General features: G+C 39.1%; 1 protein-coding gene across 2 annotated transcripts in view; it reads left to right on the top strand.

Moving 5' to 3' along the window:
• Positions 1–17,759, top strand: part of FAT4 (FAT atypical cadherin 4) — a 238,439-nt gene extending 220,680 nt beyond the window's left edge. Inside the window, exons 16-17 of one of the 2 annotated variants that reach the window (XM_043973167.1) lie at positions 5,541–5,802; positions 14,747–17,759. In XM_043973167.1, coding sequence (XP_043829102.1) covers positions 5,541–5,802; positions 14,747–16,614 — 2,130 coding nt within the window. In that variant the 3' untranslated portion in view covers positions 16,615–17,759. Of the gene's footprint in view, positions 1–5,540; positions 5,803–14,743 lie in introns of both variants that reach the window. The other variant, XM_043973166.1, reaches the window with a different exon arrangement.
• The last annotated feature ends 1,911 nt before the right edge of the window (positions 17,760–19,670 follow it).

Raw genomic sequence — 19,670 nt, 5'->3', positions numbered from 1 at the left:
AAGCCCAGTGATCTATCAGTTGTATCACTTAGCTGCCAGTGAGTGGTAAGGAAAGCTTAGCAAGTCCATGGAGAGCAGGAATGATGGTTGGTAGGCTTATTACATTCTGAATGAGATAATATGAATAAATTGAGAAGGAACTTTAGAAATATACTGGACTTAACTTCATTATCTTATAGATGTGACCCATTCCAAAGTGTTTGAGTAAGAAAAAAATTAAATTTAAAAAGAAAAAGAGGGAACTTGGTTGAAGATTTTGAGGGATAGTTGAAGGGAAACAATAGCAGAGAAACACTCAGAAGATGTACGTATGGTCAATGGCCCGGTTTCCTAATCTTTCCTGATATATTATCAGATATCAGGCATCACAAATCTCCAGACAGCTGAGATCCCTTAAGAGGAAGGACATAAAGGAAGTTATTAGGGATGAAGGATAAATAGGAGAATGACTTGATCAACAAGCACTTGAGGTGGCATAGTGGATAGAGTGCTAGGCCTGTAGTCAGGAAGATATGAGTTCAAATGTGGACTCAGACACTTACTATCTGTGTGTCCCTGGGCAAGTCAGTCTCTCTCTCTCTCTCTCTCTCTCTCTCTCTCTCTCTCTCTCTCTCTCTCTCTCTCTCTCTCTCTCTCTCTCTTTTAGTGAGGCAATTGAGGTTAAGTGACTTGCCCAGGGTCACACAGCTAGTAAGTGTTAAGTGTTTGAAGCTGGATTTGAACTCAGGTACTCCTGACTTCAGGGCCAGTGCTCTATCCACTGCACCACCTAGCTGCCCCCTGGGCAAGTCTCTTAACCCTGTTTACTACAGTTTCCTCATCTGTAAAGTGAGCTGAAGAAGGAGATGGTAAACCAAGAAAAACCCAAAAGGGATTACAAAGAGTCAGACATAACTGAAATGACTAAACAACAAAAAACTATGTGTCAAAAGTTGGGATTAGTAATAAAAAAGGGAAACAGGCCCTGACATCAAGGAACTTGTTTCTATTAAAAAATCAAAGATTGAGTGTAGGAAGGAACCTCAGAGGTCTTCTTATTCAACCCTCCCATTTTACAGATGAAGAAACTGAGACTCAGAAATAGAAATAACTTGTCCACAACCAGACAAGTAGAAGTGTCAGGGGCAGGACTTGAACAGAGGTCCTCTGGTTCCAAATCAATTTTCTATGGTGGAGAGAGGGAGAGAGGTGAGAGAAGCTGGGTTCCAATTCCATCTCTTCCATATACTTAACCTCTCAGAAGCTCGATTTCCTTCTCTGTAAAACGAGGGCATTGGACTTGATGATCTGAGGTCCCTTCTATATCTTGATCATAAATCTTCCTTTAATTCTTGTTTTTTAGGGGGGGGGGTGAGGCAATTGGGGTTAAGTGACTCGCCCAGGGTCACACAGCTAGTAAGTGTTAAGTGTCTAAGGCTGGATTTGAATTCAAGTCCTCCTGAATCCAGGGCTGGTGCTCTATCCACTGTGCCACCTAGCTGCCCGGATCATAAATCTTGAACTGCAAACAACTTTAAAGTCCTTTGAATCTGACCCCTTCCTTCATGTTACAGATGAAGAAACTGAGGTGCAGGGACATAGCTATTGCCCAAGGTCACATAGCTAGAAAGTATCTGAGGTAGGATTTGAACCCTGATCATGCTGTCTCCAAGCCCACTGCTATAGCTATTCCACTGACTTCTCATTTAGCAATGGAGTAGGACAGACCACATAATCTTAACCATTGTCTTTGTTATGATATCATGTGCACTGGATGCTATTGGCATTTTTAAGCATATTACATAAATCTGTTTTCTGCAGTGTAGAAATAAAAAATGATTATTTTTGTTTTTCTTTAATGAGTCCACAGATTTGTTGGGCAGTATTCCCTAGATGCAGATATTAATTACGTTTTAATTCTAACACATGATTCAGTTGCATGAAAAAAATGACAGGTCTGAGTGGCAAAATATATGGCAATATCTTTCCATTCCTGTCATTTGAGTAGCCATTCCCTGAGTCCTACCTTCATGCCAAGACATCAACACTGTCTGGCAGTGGCGATGGAATTACGTTCTTGGAACCCTGCCCTTTCTCCTGTATCCTGCCCAGAGCCTGGAGCTGGCCCCAGAAACTGGAGCAAGACCATCCTGCAACCCAGCGCTCCAAAAGGCAAAGTGTGACCAGATCCATAGAGGGCTACAAGAACTTGGAAAACTCTGGCAGCTTAATGCTTTTCCAGACTGCTTATTAACATTTCACCATTTACATATCAAATTTTCCACATTTCAGCAAAGTATATAAATAAACCTCATACTTTTGTCTGCCTAAAATTCCCAAGTAGAGAAACAACATGATATAGTGGAAGAAGCTTAGGATCCGGGGTCAAAATACTGGAGTTTGATTCTTGGGGTCACCCATTACCAGCTGTGCATGTCATTAGATACCAACCTTTTGGAGACTCAGTTTTCAATTAGAGGCTTTACAGCCACTTGTTGAGTGTTTCATCTTGAGGGTCTTTCTGTGTATGCTTAGGTGATCTTCCCTATTGCTACCAAAACAATTTTCTCTGACTGCAGGGTGACTATGTCTCCCTATTACCTCTATCATCCAATCTATACTCTTCTATTTAGCTTTTAAAGTGCCTTACGACCTGAACCCATGCAGATCTCCCTCCCACATTCATCAGTCTAGACGATCTGTCCTCTTCTCTGTCTTCACACATGACAGGTTCCATGCCTTTTTGTTGGCTGTCCCCTATGCCAATTAATATCGGAGAGTTAATTAACATCAGAGAGTCCCTCCTTTCCTTCAAGATGGCAGCTCAAGTACCATCTTCTATATGAATGTCTTAATGGCCCACCCAGCTGCTATTTCCTTCTCTCTCTATACATACATACATATATACATACACAGATACACAAATTACATGGTACATATGCACATATATGTCGGTGTATACAAATGTACATACACATATGTCAACACCTATACATATGTATGTGTATATATACATGTGTGTATGTGTGTTTGTATTTATATCTTTTTTTTACGGGGCAATGAGGGTAAAGTGACTTGTCCAGGGTCACACAGCTAGTGAGTGTCAAGTGTCTGAGATCAGATTTGAACTCAGGTCCTCCTGAATCCAGGGCTAGTGCTTTATCACTGCACCACCTAGGTGCCCCACATGTGTATTTATATCTTACTGTCTGCTGTGCTAGATGGTAATTTTCTTGAGAAGAGGGGTTGTTTTATGTACTGTATTTGTAGTTTCAGGACCTAGCATACCGCTTGGCATACAGCAGGTACTTAACAAATACTTAATTGATTAGATAGGATGGCCACTGAAATCACTCCCAACTTCCTCATTCTGTGATGATGTGATTCCTTCATCCACAGTGGTATTTGTATTGTCTTCATCAAAATGTGATTTGTATTACCTTCTTTAAAAAAGTTGAGGGAAGGAGAGTTATACAAATGTGAGTTATTAAGTTAGGGGTGGGAAGGTGATTTTTTTCCCTATGAATATTCTGCTCCAGGGTTACCTCATTCAGTCATCTTACCATTGTTGAGAAAGTGTTAATGCATCTTGTCAATATGGAAAACTATTCTACATGCATTATCTTGTTCGATCCTCATGATACCCACTAGGAGATAGGTTCTACTGGTATGATTTTGCCCATTTTATAGATGAGAAAACTGAGGCACAGAGGGATTAAAAATCAGACACTACCAGATCAATGTGCAGTTATGTAGTAGGAAGATCCTGTGCCTTGATTCTTGGGACCTGGGTTCAAAAGTCAACTCTGCCACTTACTGGGCTTCAATTGCTTAACTGAACTATTAGATTTAGAGTAAGGAGATAAATTCACCCAGTGATTTTTGTGATAGGGAACTGCTGAGTAAGAAAGCTTTATCAATGTAGGTCACCACCTCCTCTGCATTTTGTAGTTTTTGAGATTTGCCTACAGGAGCTGGGGGTGGGGGGTTGTGACTCTCCCAGGACAACCAGAGAGGGGGAGAGAGGACTGGTTCTCAGTATTGATCATGAGAATAAAACACACACACACACACACACACACACACACACACACCCCTCAGTCTTCTCACTAAGCTAAAGATTGACAGTCTTGTGTGTGTGTGTGTATGTGTGTGTGTTCAGATGCTATGGACTGAAGGCTCTTCACCATCTTAGCTGTCATTTTAGAGACACCCACTTATCAGTGATCATCTCAAACCAAAATATCCAGAGCTAAACATCATATACCACTTCAGCTTTGATAAGGGTAGAGGGACATGGGGCCATCACTTGCTCTTAATACAACCCCAAATTGAATTCACTTTTTTGGCTGCCATGTCATATTGTTGACTGATATTGGACCAGTATTTCACTAAGACTCCCAGATCATTTTTCATGGGGAACATTTAACCATACATATGTATGTGTATGTACACATGCACCCTAATGAGAACATCCCTCTGGTGTGTGTGCACGTGTATAGAATTCTACACATATCTCACATATAATATATTGCTATATGTATATGAACTATATACACATATGTTTTCATATGTTTTATATGTACTTATATATCTGAATATACTTAAATAGCCAGAGATAGAAAGAGATTAAGCTGGAGATTGAGACAGATATTGATGTCAGTACCAATACAGGGCAGCAAGGTGGCATAGTGGGTAGAATGTTGGGCCTGGAGTCTGGTAGACTGAACTTCTTGAGTTTACCTCTAACACTTATTCGCTCTGTGGCCCTGGAAAAGTCAGTCACTTAACTCTGTTTCCCTCAGTTTCCTCATCTGTAAAATAACCTGGAGAAGTAAATGGCAAAGCACTTTAGTATCTTTGCCAAGGAAACACTAAATGTGCTCACAAAAAATCAGACATGATGGAAAAAATGACTGAATAATAAGAATTAATATATATGTAAATGTATGTATATATGTGTGTGTATGTATGTATGAATATATAAAAATACCCAGGAGATGAGAAACAGCAATGAATAGAGAGCTCACTTCAAAGCTGAAAAGATATGGATTCAAGTTCTACCTTTGATGTCTATTGAGTGTCTTAATCTGTCATTGCTTCTGGCATCTTAGTAGAAGGAGTTTCCTATAACAGGAGTTCCATATAACAGTGAAACCACAGGTCAACTCTCTATCCTTACATTCTGGGACTAATCATAGAATCATAGATCTATAGCTATATAATCGTCCTCAGAAGCCACTCTCTGGTTCTGGATGAGGAAAATGTGGTCTAACGATGTTAGGTGACTTCTCTAAGATGACACAGGTAACCAGTGTCTCATCTTCCAAAGAGGCACCACTGAGATCCACTGAATATGCAGCTATTCACTAAGGAGATGGGTAGTATGTGAACATAAAAGGTGCGTGGTCTGGAAACACAAAGTCTGCCAAAACTGCCCAAACTGAACTATTTGAATGGTTTATATGACTGATTTCTCTCTTTATTTGTTTCTTTGTGTTTGTTAAATAGAGCTGCTGTTTTTAATACATAGCTTACCCAGTGCTCAATGTATTTTACAGATAAAGAGTGGCAAAATCCATTTTACATCTGATGCTGGAGTTTCTGGAAAAGTTGAAAGGCATATCCCTGATGTTTATGTTGCTGATGGCCACTGGCACTCTCTCCTGATGGGAAAAAATGGATCTTCCACCATTTTGTCTATAGATAGAATGTTTAGTCGGGATATCTTGCACCCCACTCAGGATTTTGGTGGAATTGATGTACTTACAATTTCTCTTGGTGGAATCCCACCCAATCAAGCCCCTCGGAACACTGATACAGGTAAAAACATCTATTCAACAAAATTGATGGTGCAAGGGATATAGTCAATATGGTGCTGGATTCAGACCCAAAAGACACTCTCCCTAACAGTATGACTTTTGATAAGTCCCTTCATCTCCCTCAGGTTTCTAATTTGTTATATGGTGTTCGGGTTGATTAAGCTAAGGTCCTCTTCAAGTCTAAATCTATGATTCCTCTTGCCACTTCCACCCCCAAAAAGAAGAAACACTTTATTTCATAACTAAATAAATTACAATGGAAAAATATATATATATATACAACTAGTTAAATTAGAATGGAAAGAAAAACATAGCAAAATGTGTCTTTTCACAAAAAGTAGCAGCGCTTCCACACAATCATAATTTTATCTTCTTTGAGAATATCAGCTCTGAACCAAGTATTTCATCAGGGCATAACATTGACTTTTATAAAATGAATAAATATGCCATTTTTTAATTTAAAAAATCAGAAAAAACTCACAACATGAACCATCATAACTCTTGATTAATTCTTTTCATATCAGTTAAACTCATGTAAGTTTTATCAACTAAAAAGAGCTTGTGGGGATCTGGTGACAAATGATGTACTCCCATCATCTGAGGACCTCTCTCATGACATACATGTCCTTTTCACCAGAAGTTTGGCCTTTGGACAAAATAATTCCTAAAGCCAACCTGCTGAAGAAAGGAGGGGCTGGGATCTGCATCAACGGAATGAATGTCCACCTTGATTAAAATCAGGCATCCTGGCCGTAGTGAGCCCCAACTTTACCAATGTATGAAAAAGAATAATCCTTCAGACATATTAGAGGAATCCATTTAGAATCATTTCTTATAGTTCCTGACTATTTCTTGGAGATTTTTTTTCAAGCTTCTGACAACCTCTTCTGCTTAGAGATGAAGGAATCAAGACACAAGGGTCTTGGCTAGCCATGGCTTGACATTCCTTTCTTAAATATTTAACTTCATTTAAAATATAGCAGGATGTTGAGTTTTCTTACATGGGTGATATATATATATATATATATATATATATATACACACACACATACATATATAAAACACCCACAAAAGAAAACTCAACATCCTGAGATTTTATATATATATATACACATATATACTATATATATAGTAGATACATATGTACATATAGGTTTGCAAAACTGTGTATGCATATGTATATATATGCATGTGTGTCTATATATGTGCATAGATGAATATACATATACCCTTTATGTGTACAGATGTAATATTAATTTTATTGTTTGTAAATTGCTGTGTAAATAGTACCTCATTTAATCAAGTAATTAATATATATGAATATGATTACATATTAGAAATATTATAATTATATATAATTATGCAACACCTAGATCATGTCATATACATTTGTATACACAATGTCCCCAAAGTGTTATCTTTAATAATTTAAAAATACGCTAAAGCTCATAGAACCCCGTGCATATGTATTTATTTACATAATATCATTATATATACACAATTTTACACATTACTATACAAATATTAATGCATTCAATCCTTAAAACAAAATGTGAGACAAAAGTTATTGTCTTTTCCTTTTTACAGAGGAGGAAACTTAGGTTGAGAGAGGAAGTCAAGTGACTTGCCCAGGCTTACACAGCTACTAAGTGTCTGAGGAGGGATTTGAACCCAGGTATTTCTGAGTCTAAGTCCAGTGCTCTATCCACTACACCACAGGCCACAAAGATGGAGTTACTATGAGTAGAGGACTGAATTCAGAACTTGGGAGTCATAGATCTTGACTTGGGTCTCTGGGTCTTAAGTTGGGTCTGTTGGGTCTTTACTTGGTTTACTCCACATGTGACTTTGTGCAAGCCATTTGACTGTGGCTTTAGTACGCTTATTTGTAAATGATAGGAGTGGGCAAGCTGACATTTAAGGTCTATTCAGTGATGGTCCACAGGTAGCATGGCTTCCTCTTCTTAGCTTGTTCCACTGAGAGGTAATGGATGAGGCGATTAATCTATTATTTTTTTTTCAATATCCCAACATTTTATTATGAACCAACTTTAAATGATCAAAACCAACCAGTATGAATTTGTAATATTATATCCTTGAGGATTTAATATTAATTCCGCATGTGAAGGCTTTTGAGAATCTATGATCCTATCTCATATTTCATTCAGAATGCCTGTAAATAATCTGTATCATAGAATGCCATAGAACTATTAGAAAGTATTACATTATCTAGGTGAAACTGAAAGATTTGACAACAGAGTATTCATACCTTTGTAGCTGAACTGATTCTTTCTATGACAGAAACATAATGAAAAATAAATTAAGTAAGAATAATAAGAAAAGTGATCTGGCATCTTAAACCCTGACAAATAAACCATCCATCCCCTTAGAAAAAATTATAAATACATGTGTTTTTAAGTAAGGTAGACAAATGAATGTCCTTTTCTCAAGATAATATTCTGAGAAATAACTAGGTAAAAGGACAGGGGTTTAACACACAGGACCATAATCGAGTGGGTGCATACCTTCAAGATCATAGAGACAAATAAGTTATCACATAATTAGAAAGAATCATTAAGCAAAATAGGCAGTTTCCTACACCTGATGGTTTTACCCCCTTGTGATCTTTCCAGCTCACCCTAATGCCAACCCACCCTTGGATAATTTGAAGGTGTTATTAAAGCTGCTTTCCCTGAACACCAAAATGTCTAATTAGAATCAGCAGTGTGTAGTGGCTAACGTGCTAGACTTCAGAAGTCTTGGATTCAAATTCTGACTCAGATACTTACTAGTTGTGTGACTAAAAATGTAACAAAATCTTCCTCAGCCTTAGTTTTCTCATCTGTAAAGCAAATCACCTGATACAATATAACAGTGGTAACTGACCTTCAAACCCTCATCTCTGCCCCTCCCCTCCCTCAGGTGCTATTCACCCCCCCACCCCCAAATCACTCATAGTTCTCTAAATTGTGGCTCATTAGGGACTGGAAACAAGTCCTCATTAGACCCATGGACAGCACGAAGTCCTTGAGAAAATCATCTTCTATTACCTGTTTCTTTATGGTTCTGTCCAAGAGGATCTTAGGGCTGTAAGACTCCATGGATACCCTCTAGCTCTTCCCATTCATTTTACAGATGAGAAAATTGAGTCCCAGAAAGATTGTGCCCCCCCCCCAACCAAGATCACCAAAGTAACCAGTGCAAACACCTGGATTCAAACTCAAGTTTTCTGATTTCAAAGCCAGCATTGTTTCTACTACACCCCATTGCCTCTCACCTCCACAACCAACTTGGGGGAGAGGATCAATGCCATAAATATGTTTTTGTCTTCACTATAATGTCAAATTAAACATTAAAATACTTATCTTAATATTTAAATACTCACAAAATAAATACACTCAAAAATGTGTTTCAAAATTATACCACATACTGACTCAATTATGTACAAAAGCAACATGCAGTTTTTTAAGAGACACATTTACAATATATAGGAACAGGCAGAGAGACAGAAAAGAGAAAATTACTTCCAATAAAATTTGCACTCTATTTTCTATGAAAAAGACATATGAGTATGGACCACAATCAAAATACATAATTCTAAATGATTTTTTTCAAAATTTTGAGAATTGTCTTGCATTATTCAGTCTAGCATTTACAGCAAAGGAGATCTTAAACCAATTATACACCATTTTGAATGTCCAGATTGGAGAATCATAAGGGGAAAAATGTTTCTAATCCTGGGGGAGAGTTGCAAAGTGAAAAGAGTATGGATTGAAAGTGAGAGCTAGATTCTACCCCCGATTTTCACTTGCTAGGCAAATAAGTCATTTCACTGGAAGTCTTAGTTTCTCATTCATAAAATTAAGAGATTGGGCTTTGGTTCCCAACCATTATGGCTGCAATCAGTCAATGAATATTCATTAAGTGCCTGCTATGTGTCAGGCACAGTGTTAATCATGGAGGATACACAGAGAGGCAGAATACATATCCTGCCCTCAAGGAGTTCACAATCTAAAGGGAGAACCAACTGGCAGAGTTATTGTAAATGGTCTGGGAATTTGTAAATAAGCCTACAGACCTTTTAAAGATTAAATTTATTACTCATTTCAATAATAAAAGCTAGAGTTTATATAGCTTTATGGTTTGCAAAGAACTTTACAAATATTATCTCATTTGATCCTTACAACAACCCTGGAAGGCAGAGTTTTCATCACTTTGACATTTGAGGAAACTGAAGTAGACAGAGATTAAGTAACTAGCCCAGAGTCACATAGCTAGTAAATATCTGAGGCTAGATTTAAATTCAGTTATTCCTGAATCAAGATCCAACACTCCAGCTGTCTGCCTGTCTATCTCTGTCTTTCTCTCTTTCTCTTTCTCGGTCTTTCTCTCTGTCTGTCTATGTCCGCCTCTGTCTCTCTCTGTCTCTGTCTGTCTGTCTGTCTCTTGCTGTCTCTGTCTTTCAGTCTGTCTCTGTCTCTATTTCTGTCTCTGTCTCTCTCCCTCTGTCTCTTTATCTCTCTATCTTTCTCTCTGTCTCTCTCTGTTTCTCTCTCTGTGCTCTGTTTCTCCCTCTTCCTCCCTTTTGTGAATACATGCAAATAAAACAAATTACTTAAAAATGAGTTATAGCTTGGGAGGGAGGGTTCTAGCAATGTGAGTAGGGTGTAAGGTATCTGCAAAGGTTCCATATGGAGGATAATGCTTGACTAAAGTCTTAGAGGAAAAGAGGGAGTGTGTGAAGGAGAAATGAGGAATATGTGGCCAGCACAAAAGAATGAATATAGGAGAAAAGATATCATGTATGCGATATAGAGAGAAGGCTAATTTGATTAGGAAAGTTGTGTTCATTAAGGCTGGAAAGAAAGATTAGGGACACACATACGCACATACATAAAGGCACAGTGAGGATTTGAACTCAGATCTAATGTCCAAATCAGTGTCTTCCCTCTATAGGAAGCTATTGCAATATTGAAAGAAAGCTGATGAGATCATGAAGTAGGTTGGTGATCTGGTGAGTGAAGAAAAGGGGATAATAAACATGAGAGGTATTAAGAGAGTGGAGTTAATAGGACTTGGCCACTGATTGTCTATTGGAGGATTAGCGAGAATGAAGAGTTACAATGTTTATGATATTGAATAATTGCCTGAATGGAAGGATGTTGGTCCTCTTAACAAAAATAGGGAGGTTAGGATGAGGGGTGGGTTTCAGGGGAAAGATAATATTAAATATACCATAGTAGATAGCTGCCCCTGCAACTAGGAAGACCTGGGTTTAAGTCCTATTTCTGATGCAGATGGGGCATGTGACCCTAGGCAGGTCATTTAACCTCTTAGCCCTCTGGCCATGTCTCTAAGAGGAATTCTTGACTTTTAGGTGTCATATACCCTTTTGACAGTCTACTGAAGGCTCTGCACCCCTCCATTCTCAGAACATTTTTTATGTGTATAAAATAAAATATATAAAACTACAAGGGAAACCAATGGTCAGTAAAAATGAAGTTGTATATTTCCCCATCCAAATTCCTAGACCCCTGAAAATTTCTCATTGGATTCCCAAGTAGCTCCTCACCCTGTCCTATCCCACTCCCCCAAAATAAAACCTGCTCAAAAACTATTAATTGCATATAAGCTACTCACATGGATTAGTAGAGTTTCCTCACTTAGAAATCTTCTATATCACACTCTATTACCTAGATTACATTTATTCCCTTCTTATTATACACACACACACACACACACACACACACACACACACATATATATATATATATATATATATATATATATATATATATATATAAAGAGAGAGAGAGAGAGGCATTATTATGATGATTAAGGCACATAGGTAGAACAATAGAGAGACTACTTGACCTGGAGTTAGAAAAATGTGAGTTCAAATCCAGCTTCAAACTTTGGCTAAAGTAACTTAATCTCTGTTTGCCTCAGTTTCCTCAACTGAAGACAGTATCTACCTCCTCAGGTTGTTGTGAGGATCAGTTGAGATAAGATATGTAAAACAATGAGCACAATGCATGACCCATAGAAGGTGCTATATTAATTCTAGCCAATAATAGGGTTAGTAGTTATATGAGAAAAAAAATCAGTGAAAATTCTTATTGAATGGAGCTTTTTGTAATTATGTATCTTCTCAGTCAGCAGACACAGTGCACACACAAAAAAATCACATGATGGGTTCCAAGAAAGTTTTTGACATCACAAAAAGGCTTCCATTCTCAGAAAGTCTGGGAACCCCTGGACTACATGATCTCAAAAAGACCTTCCAACTCCAACATTCTGTAACAGTCTAAAAATATTACACATATAAATTTTCCTGAAGTGATGTTTTAATATTTACCATATAACAAAGAAAGATGTTTTCCATTTATCAATGGCAACCCTGTCTAAATATTTAGACATCTTTGGAGGCCCTTTTGCTTGGCTCTGAGCTCTTTGCTAGAGAAAACTCTAATGGCAGGATCCCCGTGCTGCTAGAACTTGGCCAGAAAATATTTAAACCAGTCACTGATTCGTGAAATGAAACCTGTTTATGGAAAGCCCCAATATAGTAAATGGTCAATAGAGTCTTTCTTCCATTCAGCCTGTATTAGAGGATGCTTCATGATAGAGATGGACAATCAAGTGTTCATGCAGAAAAAAATCTTTTGGTAGGCCATCAAACTTTTTTAAGAGATGTGATTTGTAGGGGCAGCTAGGTGGCACAGTGGATAAAGCACTGGCCCTGGATTCAGGAAGGCCTGAGTTCAAATCCAGCCTCAGACCCTTGACATTTATTAGCTGTGTGACCCTGGGCAAGTCATTTAACCCTCATTTCCCCCCCCCCACACACACACACACACATACACACAAAAAGATGTGATTTGTAATCAAGATATCCAACTGGCTTGCCTATGACCTTATAAGCAATTCAGGTACTATATGACAAAGTGTACCCATCTGAAATTTTCTTTATTAATATAAAAGTCAAAAGAGAGAGAGAGCATATGAAGCAGTATGTTTTAACTATTTTTTCCCTTCATGGACCCATTTGGCAGAAATTTGGTGAAACTCATGAAACCATTTCTAGGATTATGTTTTAAAGGGCATAAAATAAAATACATAGTGATATAAAGGAAACCAATTATGTTGAAATACAGTTACCAAAGTCTTTTTCTTTTTAAGTTCATATACCCCTAGGTCAAGGAGTCCTGACCCAAAGTGAATTCTGGAGCTCAGCGTGGCAGAGAGGGGACCTTACCGTTTTCTGTTTCTTTATTTAAAGAACTTCTAACAATACAGATGACAAGGACATCAATGTTTTATATACCCATTAACCAACGTTCCCTTACATAATTTGGAAACTTAAACTTTCCCCTTGACTAACTTCAGACAGACTTGGGTTGGATAGGTGACAATTTACCCACATGGTTGAAATTGCATTTAGTTGCTTCAGTTCAAGAGGATTTTATTTTTTTAATGTTTTATTTTGTTTTACAATATGTAGAAGGGCCTTTCAGCCAGCAGTTTCTTTGCATTTCCCTTTTGTTACTTAACCATCATATCATGTCCTTGTAATTTTAAACTCAACACACCAAGCCTGTCGACTACCTTAAATGATGAAAAATGAGATGTTTTTAGGAACTTGGAGATTTCTCATTTAAAGATGTTGTATATAGAATTATAGAAATGGAGAGTTATGCAAGTTTTATTCCTAGGGTCCAAATAGAGTTCATAATTAAATGCTAAATGAGGCACAGTCTTCTCTCCCTTCACCCATCACACTTGTATTTGACCATCAGTGAATATATTTCTTTGCCTTGTCATTGGTTTGAGAAGTTATAGGGAATTGGGAGGGGCATGAGAAAGGGAACAAGGCAGTCCCAGCATTAAAATAAATATAGGGGCAGCTAGGTGGCACAGTGGATAAAGCACCAGCCCTTGATTCAGGAGGACCTGAGTTCAAATCGGCTCAGACACTTGACACTTACTAGCTGTGTGACCCTGGGCAAGTAATTTAACCCTCATTGCCCCACAAATATCTATATCCATATTTCTATCTATGTTTATATCTACCTATACATAAATATACATAGATACACATACAAATCACATATATACATACATATTATATACACATGTATTATATATGTATGTGTATATATGCATATACACACACACACACATATATATATATACACACACACACACACACACACACACATAAAACCAAAGAGAAATCTCACATAATTTACTCAAAATCTACTGTCTGACTAGGACTTATTTAGCTTCTATATTTATCAGCACTAGGCTCTCTTACGAAGCCATTTGGTATATGTTGATGTTTTCAAGAGTCTTTCGACACTGTCTTCCTCCCTTTGCAATCCCATTCCCTTCCAGGGCATTAGCATTGCTTTTCTGCAGAGGACTCCCAATTTTTATCTATATTCTTCTGTCTATAAGAGAGGTCACAAGTTCATCTTGTTGTTATCATTGGATCCTCCATTCAGGAACCTTGATCGATGTGATATTGTGGTATTAGTCCTGCTCCTTTAGTGTGTGAAAGCACTAGGACATAACTTGATAACCAGTGTTTTACCATTTTTCATGTATTTCTCTCCCCACCCCTAAGAAATAAAGTACTCACTTTGTATTGGTTCCTGCTTTGCTGCTGTGGCCCATCCAGGAATCATGATTCCATGCTCCTTGTTCTACCAACACTCCTATGGGTCATTAGCACATACTCTACTGCCATGATAAAAAGGAGCTGGGATTTCCCACGCCCCTCTGAATATTGTGACTTTTCTGACACTACAGCAGCTCTCCATTTTCTCTTTTTCCATCCCAGTGAAACAGAAGGTGCCTCTAGCCTTGAGACTCCAGGCCGCCTGGTGCTTCTAACCTGAGGCTATCATGGACTGACAAACTTCTTTTGTCCTTCTCAGCAGGTTTCGATGGCTGCATAGCCTCTGTGCTTTATGGCAGTGAGAGCCTTCCATTCACTGGAAAGCACAGCTTGGCAACTATATCCAAGACAGATCCATCGGTGAAGCTGGGCTGCCGGGGCCCCAACATCTGTGCCAGCAATCCCTGCTGGGGGGATCTACTCTGCATCAACCAGTGGTTTGCCTACAAGTGTGTTCCTCCTGGAGACTGTGCCTCCCAACCCTGCCAAAATGGTGGCAGTTGTGAACCAGTCTTATACTCTGGATTTACGTGTAGCTGCCCAGAGTCACACACTGGCCGGACTTGTGAGACAGTAGTGGCCTGCCTCGGTGTCCAGTGTCCCCAGGGAAGCATATGCAAGGCTGGCAGTGCTGGAGGCCATGTCTGTATCTTGACCAAGGTCCCAGAAGAGATCTCCCTGCCACTGTGGGCTGTCCCTGCCATTGTGGGTAGCTGTGCCACACTTCTTGCTCTGCTGGTGCTAAGCCTGATTCTTTGCAATCAGTGCAGAGGCAAGAAAGCCAAAGCACCTAAGGAAGAGAAGAAAACCAAGGAGAAGAAGAAAAAAGGAAGCGAGAACGTGGCTTTCGATGACCCTGACAACATTCCACCTTATGGAGATGATATGACAGTTAGGAAGCAACCAGAAGGAAACCCTAAGCCTGACATCATTGAAAGGGAAAACCCCTATCTGATCTATGATGAGACAGACCTGCCTCCCAACACTGAAACCATCCCCAGCGCTCCATTGGCTTCTCCTGAGCAGGAGATCGAACATTACGACATTGACAATGCCAGCAGCATTGCCCCTTCAGATGCTGACATCATTCAGCATTACAAACAGTTCCGCAGCCACACCCCCAAGTTCTCCATCCAGAGACACAGCCCACTGGGCTTTGCCAGGCAGTCCCCCATGCCCTTGGGCGCCAGCAGTTTGACTTACCAGCCTTCCTATAGCCAGGGTCTAAGAACCAGTTCCTTGAGCCACTCTGCTTGTCCTACTCCCAACCCTCTGTCTCGTCACAGTCCAGCTCCTTTCTCTAAGTCCTCAACGTTTTACAGAAACAGTCCTGCCAGGGAACTACACCTTTCCATAAGGGAAGGGGGTCCCTTGGAGATGCATGGTGATGTGTGCCAGCCTGGTATTTTTAACTATGCCACCAGGCTAGGGAGGAGAAGCAAGAGTCCACAGACCATGGCCACCCATGGCTCAAGGCCAGGGAGCCGCCTAAAGCAGCCGATTGGACAAATGCCTCTGGAATCTACTCCTCCAGTGGGCCTCTCCATTGAGGAGGTTGAAAGATTAAACACACCTCGCCCTAGAAATCCAAGCATCTGCAGTGCAGACCATGGCCGGTCTTCCTCAGAGGAAGACTGTAGGAGACCCCTGTCCAGAACAAGGAACCCAGCCGATGGCATTCCGGCTCCAGATTCCTCATCTGATAGTGACTCTCACGAGTCCTTCACTTGCTCCGAGATGGAATACGACAGGGAAAAACCCACGGTCTACACCTCCCGGATGCCGAAATTATCTCAAGTCAATGAATCGGATGCAGATGATGAAGATAATTATGGGGCTAGATTGAAGACTAGGAGGTACCCTGGCCGCCGGGCTGAGGGAGGGTCTATGGGCACACAGACGGCAGCAGCAGCCAGTGTTGCTGAGAACACATTGCCCCTGAAGCTTGGGCAGCAAGCGGGAAATTTCAACTGGGACAACCTTTTAAACTGGGGCCCTGGTTTTGGGCATTATGTAGATGTTTTTAAAGACTTGGCATCTCTCCCAGAAAAAACAACAGCCAGTGAAGAAGGCAATGGTCGGACCAGTAAGCCTGCCTCCAAAGATGGGGAAGCAGAGCAGTATGTGTAGACTTTATGTGCTGGCAAGACAAAAATACAACACCAGATGCAATCAAACCATTCTTTGCTTACAGATACAAGATGGCCCATGTTTCGACAACAGGCTGTAGTCAACTTTTGGTTAAGGGAGACCTTGAAAAATAAATAAATAACCATTATGCTGCTGAAACAAGTTTAATTTTTTAAAATTGAATGATGAATTGGTTTCTCCTGCATGCATTGCATTTTAGAACTAGACATTCAGCATGCAGAATTTGAAGAGGGTTTCATTTCTATTGACCATTGTTTGGTTAGTGATTTTGAAATTAATCCTGTTCTAGTAATGAATTTGTGTTTCAACAGTGGAGTGTTTGTGTTGTTTCCATTTTAATAACTTCATTTCTTTTGCATCACCTGAACATTGGGGATTTGATTTCCTCTGTACTCTGGAAAAGAGTTCTTTGATGCCTGAATGAAGGAATAAGTAGTGTTAACCACCCTCTAAAAGTCCAGTTTCTGTAACTCATGTTTGCATAGTTAAAGAGCAATATGTTGGATGGTTTGCATGCAGTAGGGTCATGGATCTTTTCCATGGAAGTGGTGCTAGAAGCAACTGCTTCTTTCTGGTCAGCACTTTAGGATTTGGTGAGGAAATTGTGTCAAGACTTCCAAGTTCTGTTGATAACTGTTGTGGGTACTTATTCCATCCCTCCTTTCCCTGAGTCGTCTTCTACCCAGAAGAGCTTGGGTAGAAGTCACCCCTGAGTACTGCCATCTATCTCCATGATTGGGGAGCACTGTTCTCAACAGTACAGCATTTTCAGATGATCATTTTTCAAAGATTATTTATTGTAAAAAAAAAAAGTGCTGCATTCTTGACTTTTTTAAGAATTGATATAAGGGGAGCCTCCTTGTGGACTCGCATTTTCAAATACCCTGTGTTTGTAGATTTTATTAAAGTAGAAATCCGACAAAAAAAGCTGTTTTTCCCTGTCCATTTGGAAATCCTTTGTACTGTGTAAAAAACCTTTTTTTTACACATAAGCCGTGTTTTTGATATTGATATTTTCCTATGCTGAATAGTTTTCTTACTTTCAGGAAAGTAAGAAAAGGACTTTTTCACATTTGTTACTTATGTAACATTCATATTTTTCACATTTGATAATTGTAACATACTGTATGCTTTCTACTTGTAAATGCCAATAATAGAATTAAATATTTATTTAAAATACTTTCTTAAAGGTATTTTTATTTTGTTATTATATTTAGGACATCATATATGTGTGTGCATGGGTGATGTGTGTGTACAGAATTCCCGCATGCGGATGGATTGCCATTCTCCTGGTGGGAATGGCCATTCTGCTGAGATCTTAGGTCCATTATGGGTATTCGAGTATCCATTTCTTATTCTTTAGCAGAAGTTGTCTGAATGTCAACAGGGGAGTGAAAGCCTGAAAATGTCATTTAGTTTAAGAGAAAGAGATTTGAATTTGGAGGACCTGGGTTTGCATCCAAGAGAGCTTGGGAAAGTCCCTTTTCCCCTCTTCACCTCAGTTCCCTTATACACGAAATTATGGGGTTGAATGATATGATCGCTCAGTCCCTCTCAGTTCTAAATCCTATGAGCCTAAATGGGAAGCGATGAAAAGCTTTTAGAAAATACCAATCAAGACTATTACAAGAACAGACATGACTTGCCCATTGGAAGCCCAGACAGCCCACTTACTTGAAAGCACAATGTCCATGGAGGGACATAATATATCAGAAAACAACATGGCAATCGTTTGGGGTATTCCTTCTACAGTGTTTTTGTGGAGTTCTGGAATTGGAACCATACAAGAAATGTAGACATTGGGGTGATGATTCAAGATTGAGTTATATAAAGAAAAGTCCTTTTGGGGTCATTGCCAAGGAATTAGCCTGAAATGTAATTGGGATGATGGAGAGCAAATATGATATAGTGAATCCCATATTAATTTATGAGTTAAAGTTCCATGGTTAAATTCTTGGTCTCATTATCATTCCCACGTTCCATTAGACTTCACAGCATGGTGTGATAAAAAGAGGGTTGGGCTTGGGTTCAAATGCTGTCTCTGTCACTTACCAACTGTGTGAACCTTAGGCAAGTCATGATGTTCATCTCTCTATACTTCATTTTATTTACCTGTAAAATGAGGTATTTAGAGTAGATCACTCCTAAGTTTTCTCTCTAACTCTAAATCTAAATCTGATGCCGTGTTCTTTATTGGATTCCTTGATCTCCTTGACCCTCAGCTTCCTCATCCATGACCTGAGGCAGGATGATCTCCATAGTACCTTCAATGGCTAAATCTTATGAATAGAAGGAACTCCACAGAAAACCCTCTTATACTCTCATTACTTTTAAGTTATTGGCCAATCTGACGTCATCTAGTTGCCATAATGAAGAGTACACTGACCTTGGAATTACGAAGACCTGAGTTCAAATCCAGTCTCACATGTTTACTAGCTGTATGGTGCTGCACAATTTACTGAACCTCAGTCTATCTCAGTTTCCTCACTCTTAAAATAGGGATGATAGTAAAACCCATTTCCCAAGACTGTTGTATGGATCAACTGAGATAATATTTATAAAACATGTTGCAATCTTTAAAATTGTCTATAACTTCTGGTTATTAGTTATTAATCTCCTCTGACCCTCCTCTAATACTCAGAGGAAATTCACATACTCTTTTGCCTATGAGAAGTTTATTTTTCAAAGTTGTCATAAAAATGGAATGAGTTAGCAGAAATTAATGGCCCAGAATATTACCCAACCATATTGAAGGTATTGCCTCTGTAATCCTAGGACATATACCAATTATCTTCAGAACTTGATGCAATTAAACATCTGCTAAGGACCTGCAAGTTTAAGTGGAATATTATCCTCAAATGCTGATTTTACCACAGCCAAGAATAATTTTTCATAATATGCAAAATGTTTAGTGAAAAAAATCTTTTGAAAATAACACAAAACACATTGGAGTTGTATTTTGTCAATTAAAAATTCTGAGATTATCGGTTTATTTTGTTCCCCCTTCTCTCCTCTCAAATGATATATAGTTTGGG

This window comes from Dromiciops gliroides, chromosome 6, assembly GCF_019393635.1.
Source record: "Dromiciops gliroides isolate mDroGli1 chromosome 6, mDroGli1.pri, whole genome shotgun sequence".
Classification (NCBI taxonomy): domain Eukaryota; kingdom Metazoa; phylum Chordata; class Mammalia; order Microbiotheria; family Microbiotheriidae; genus Dromiciops; species Dromiciops gliroides.
The sequence above is the reverse complement of the archived record's forward strand: the minus strand, read 5'-3'. Positions and strand labels throughout refer to the sequence as shown.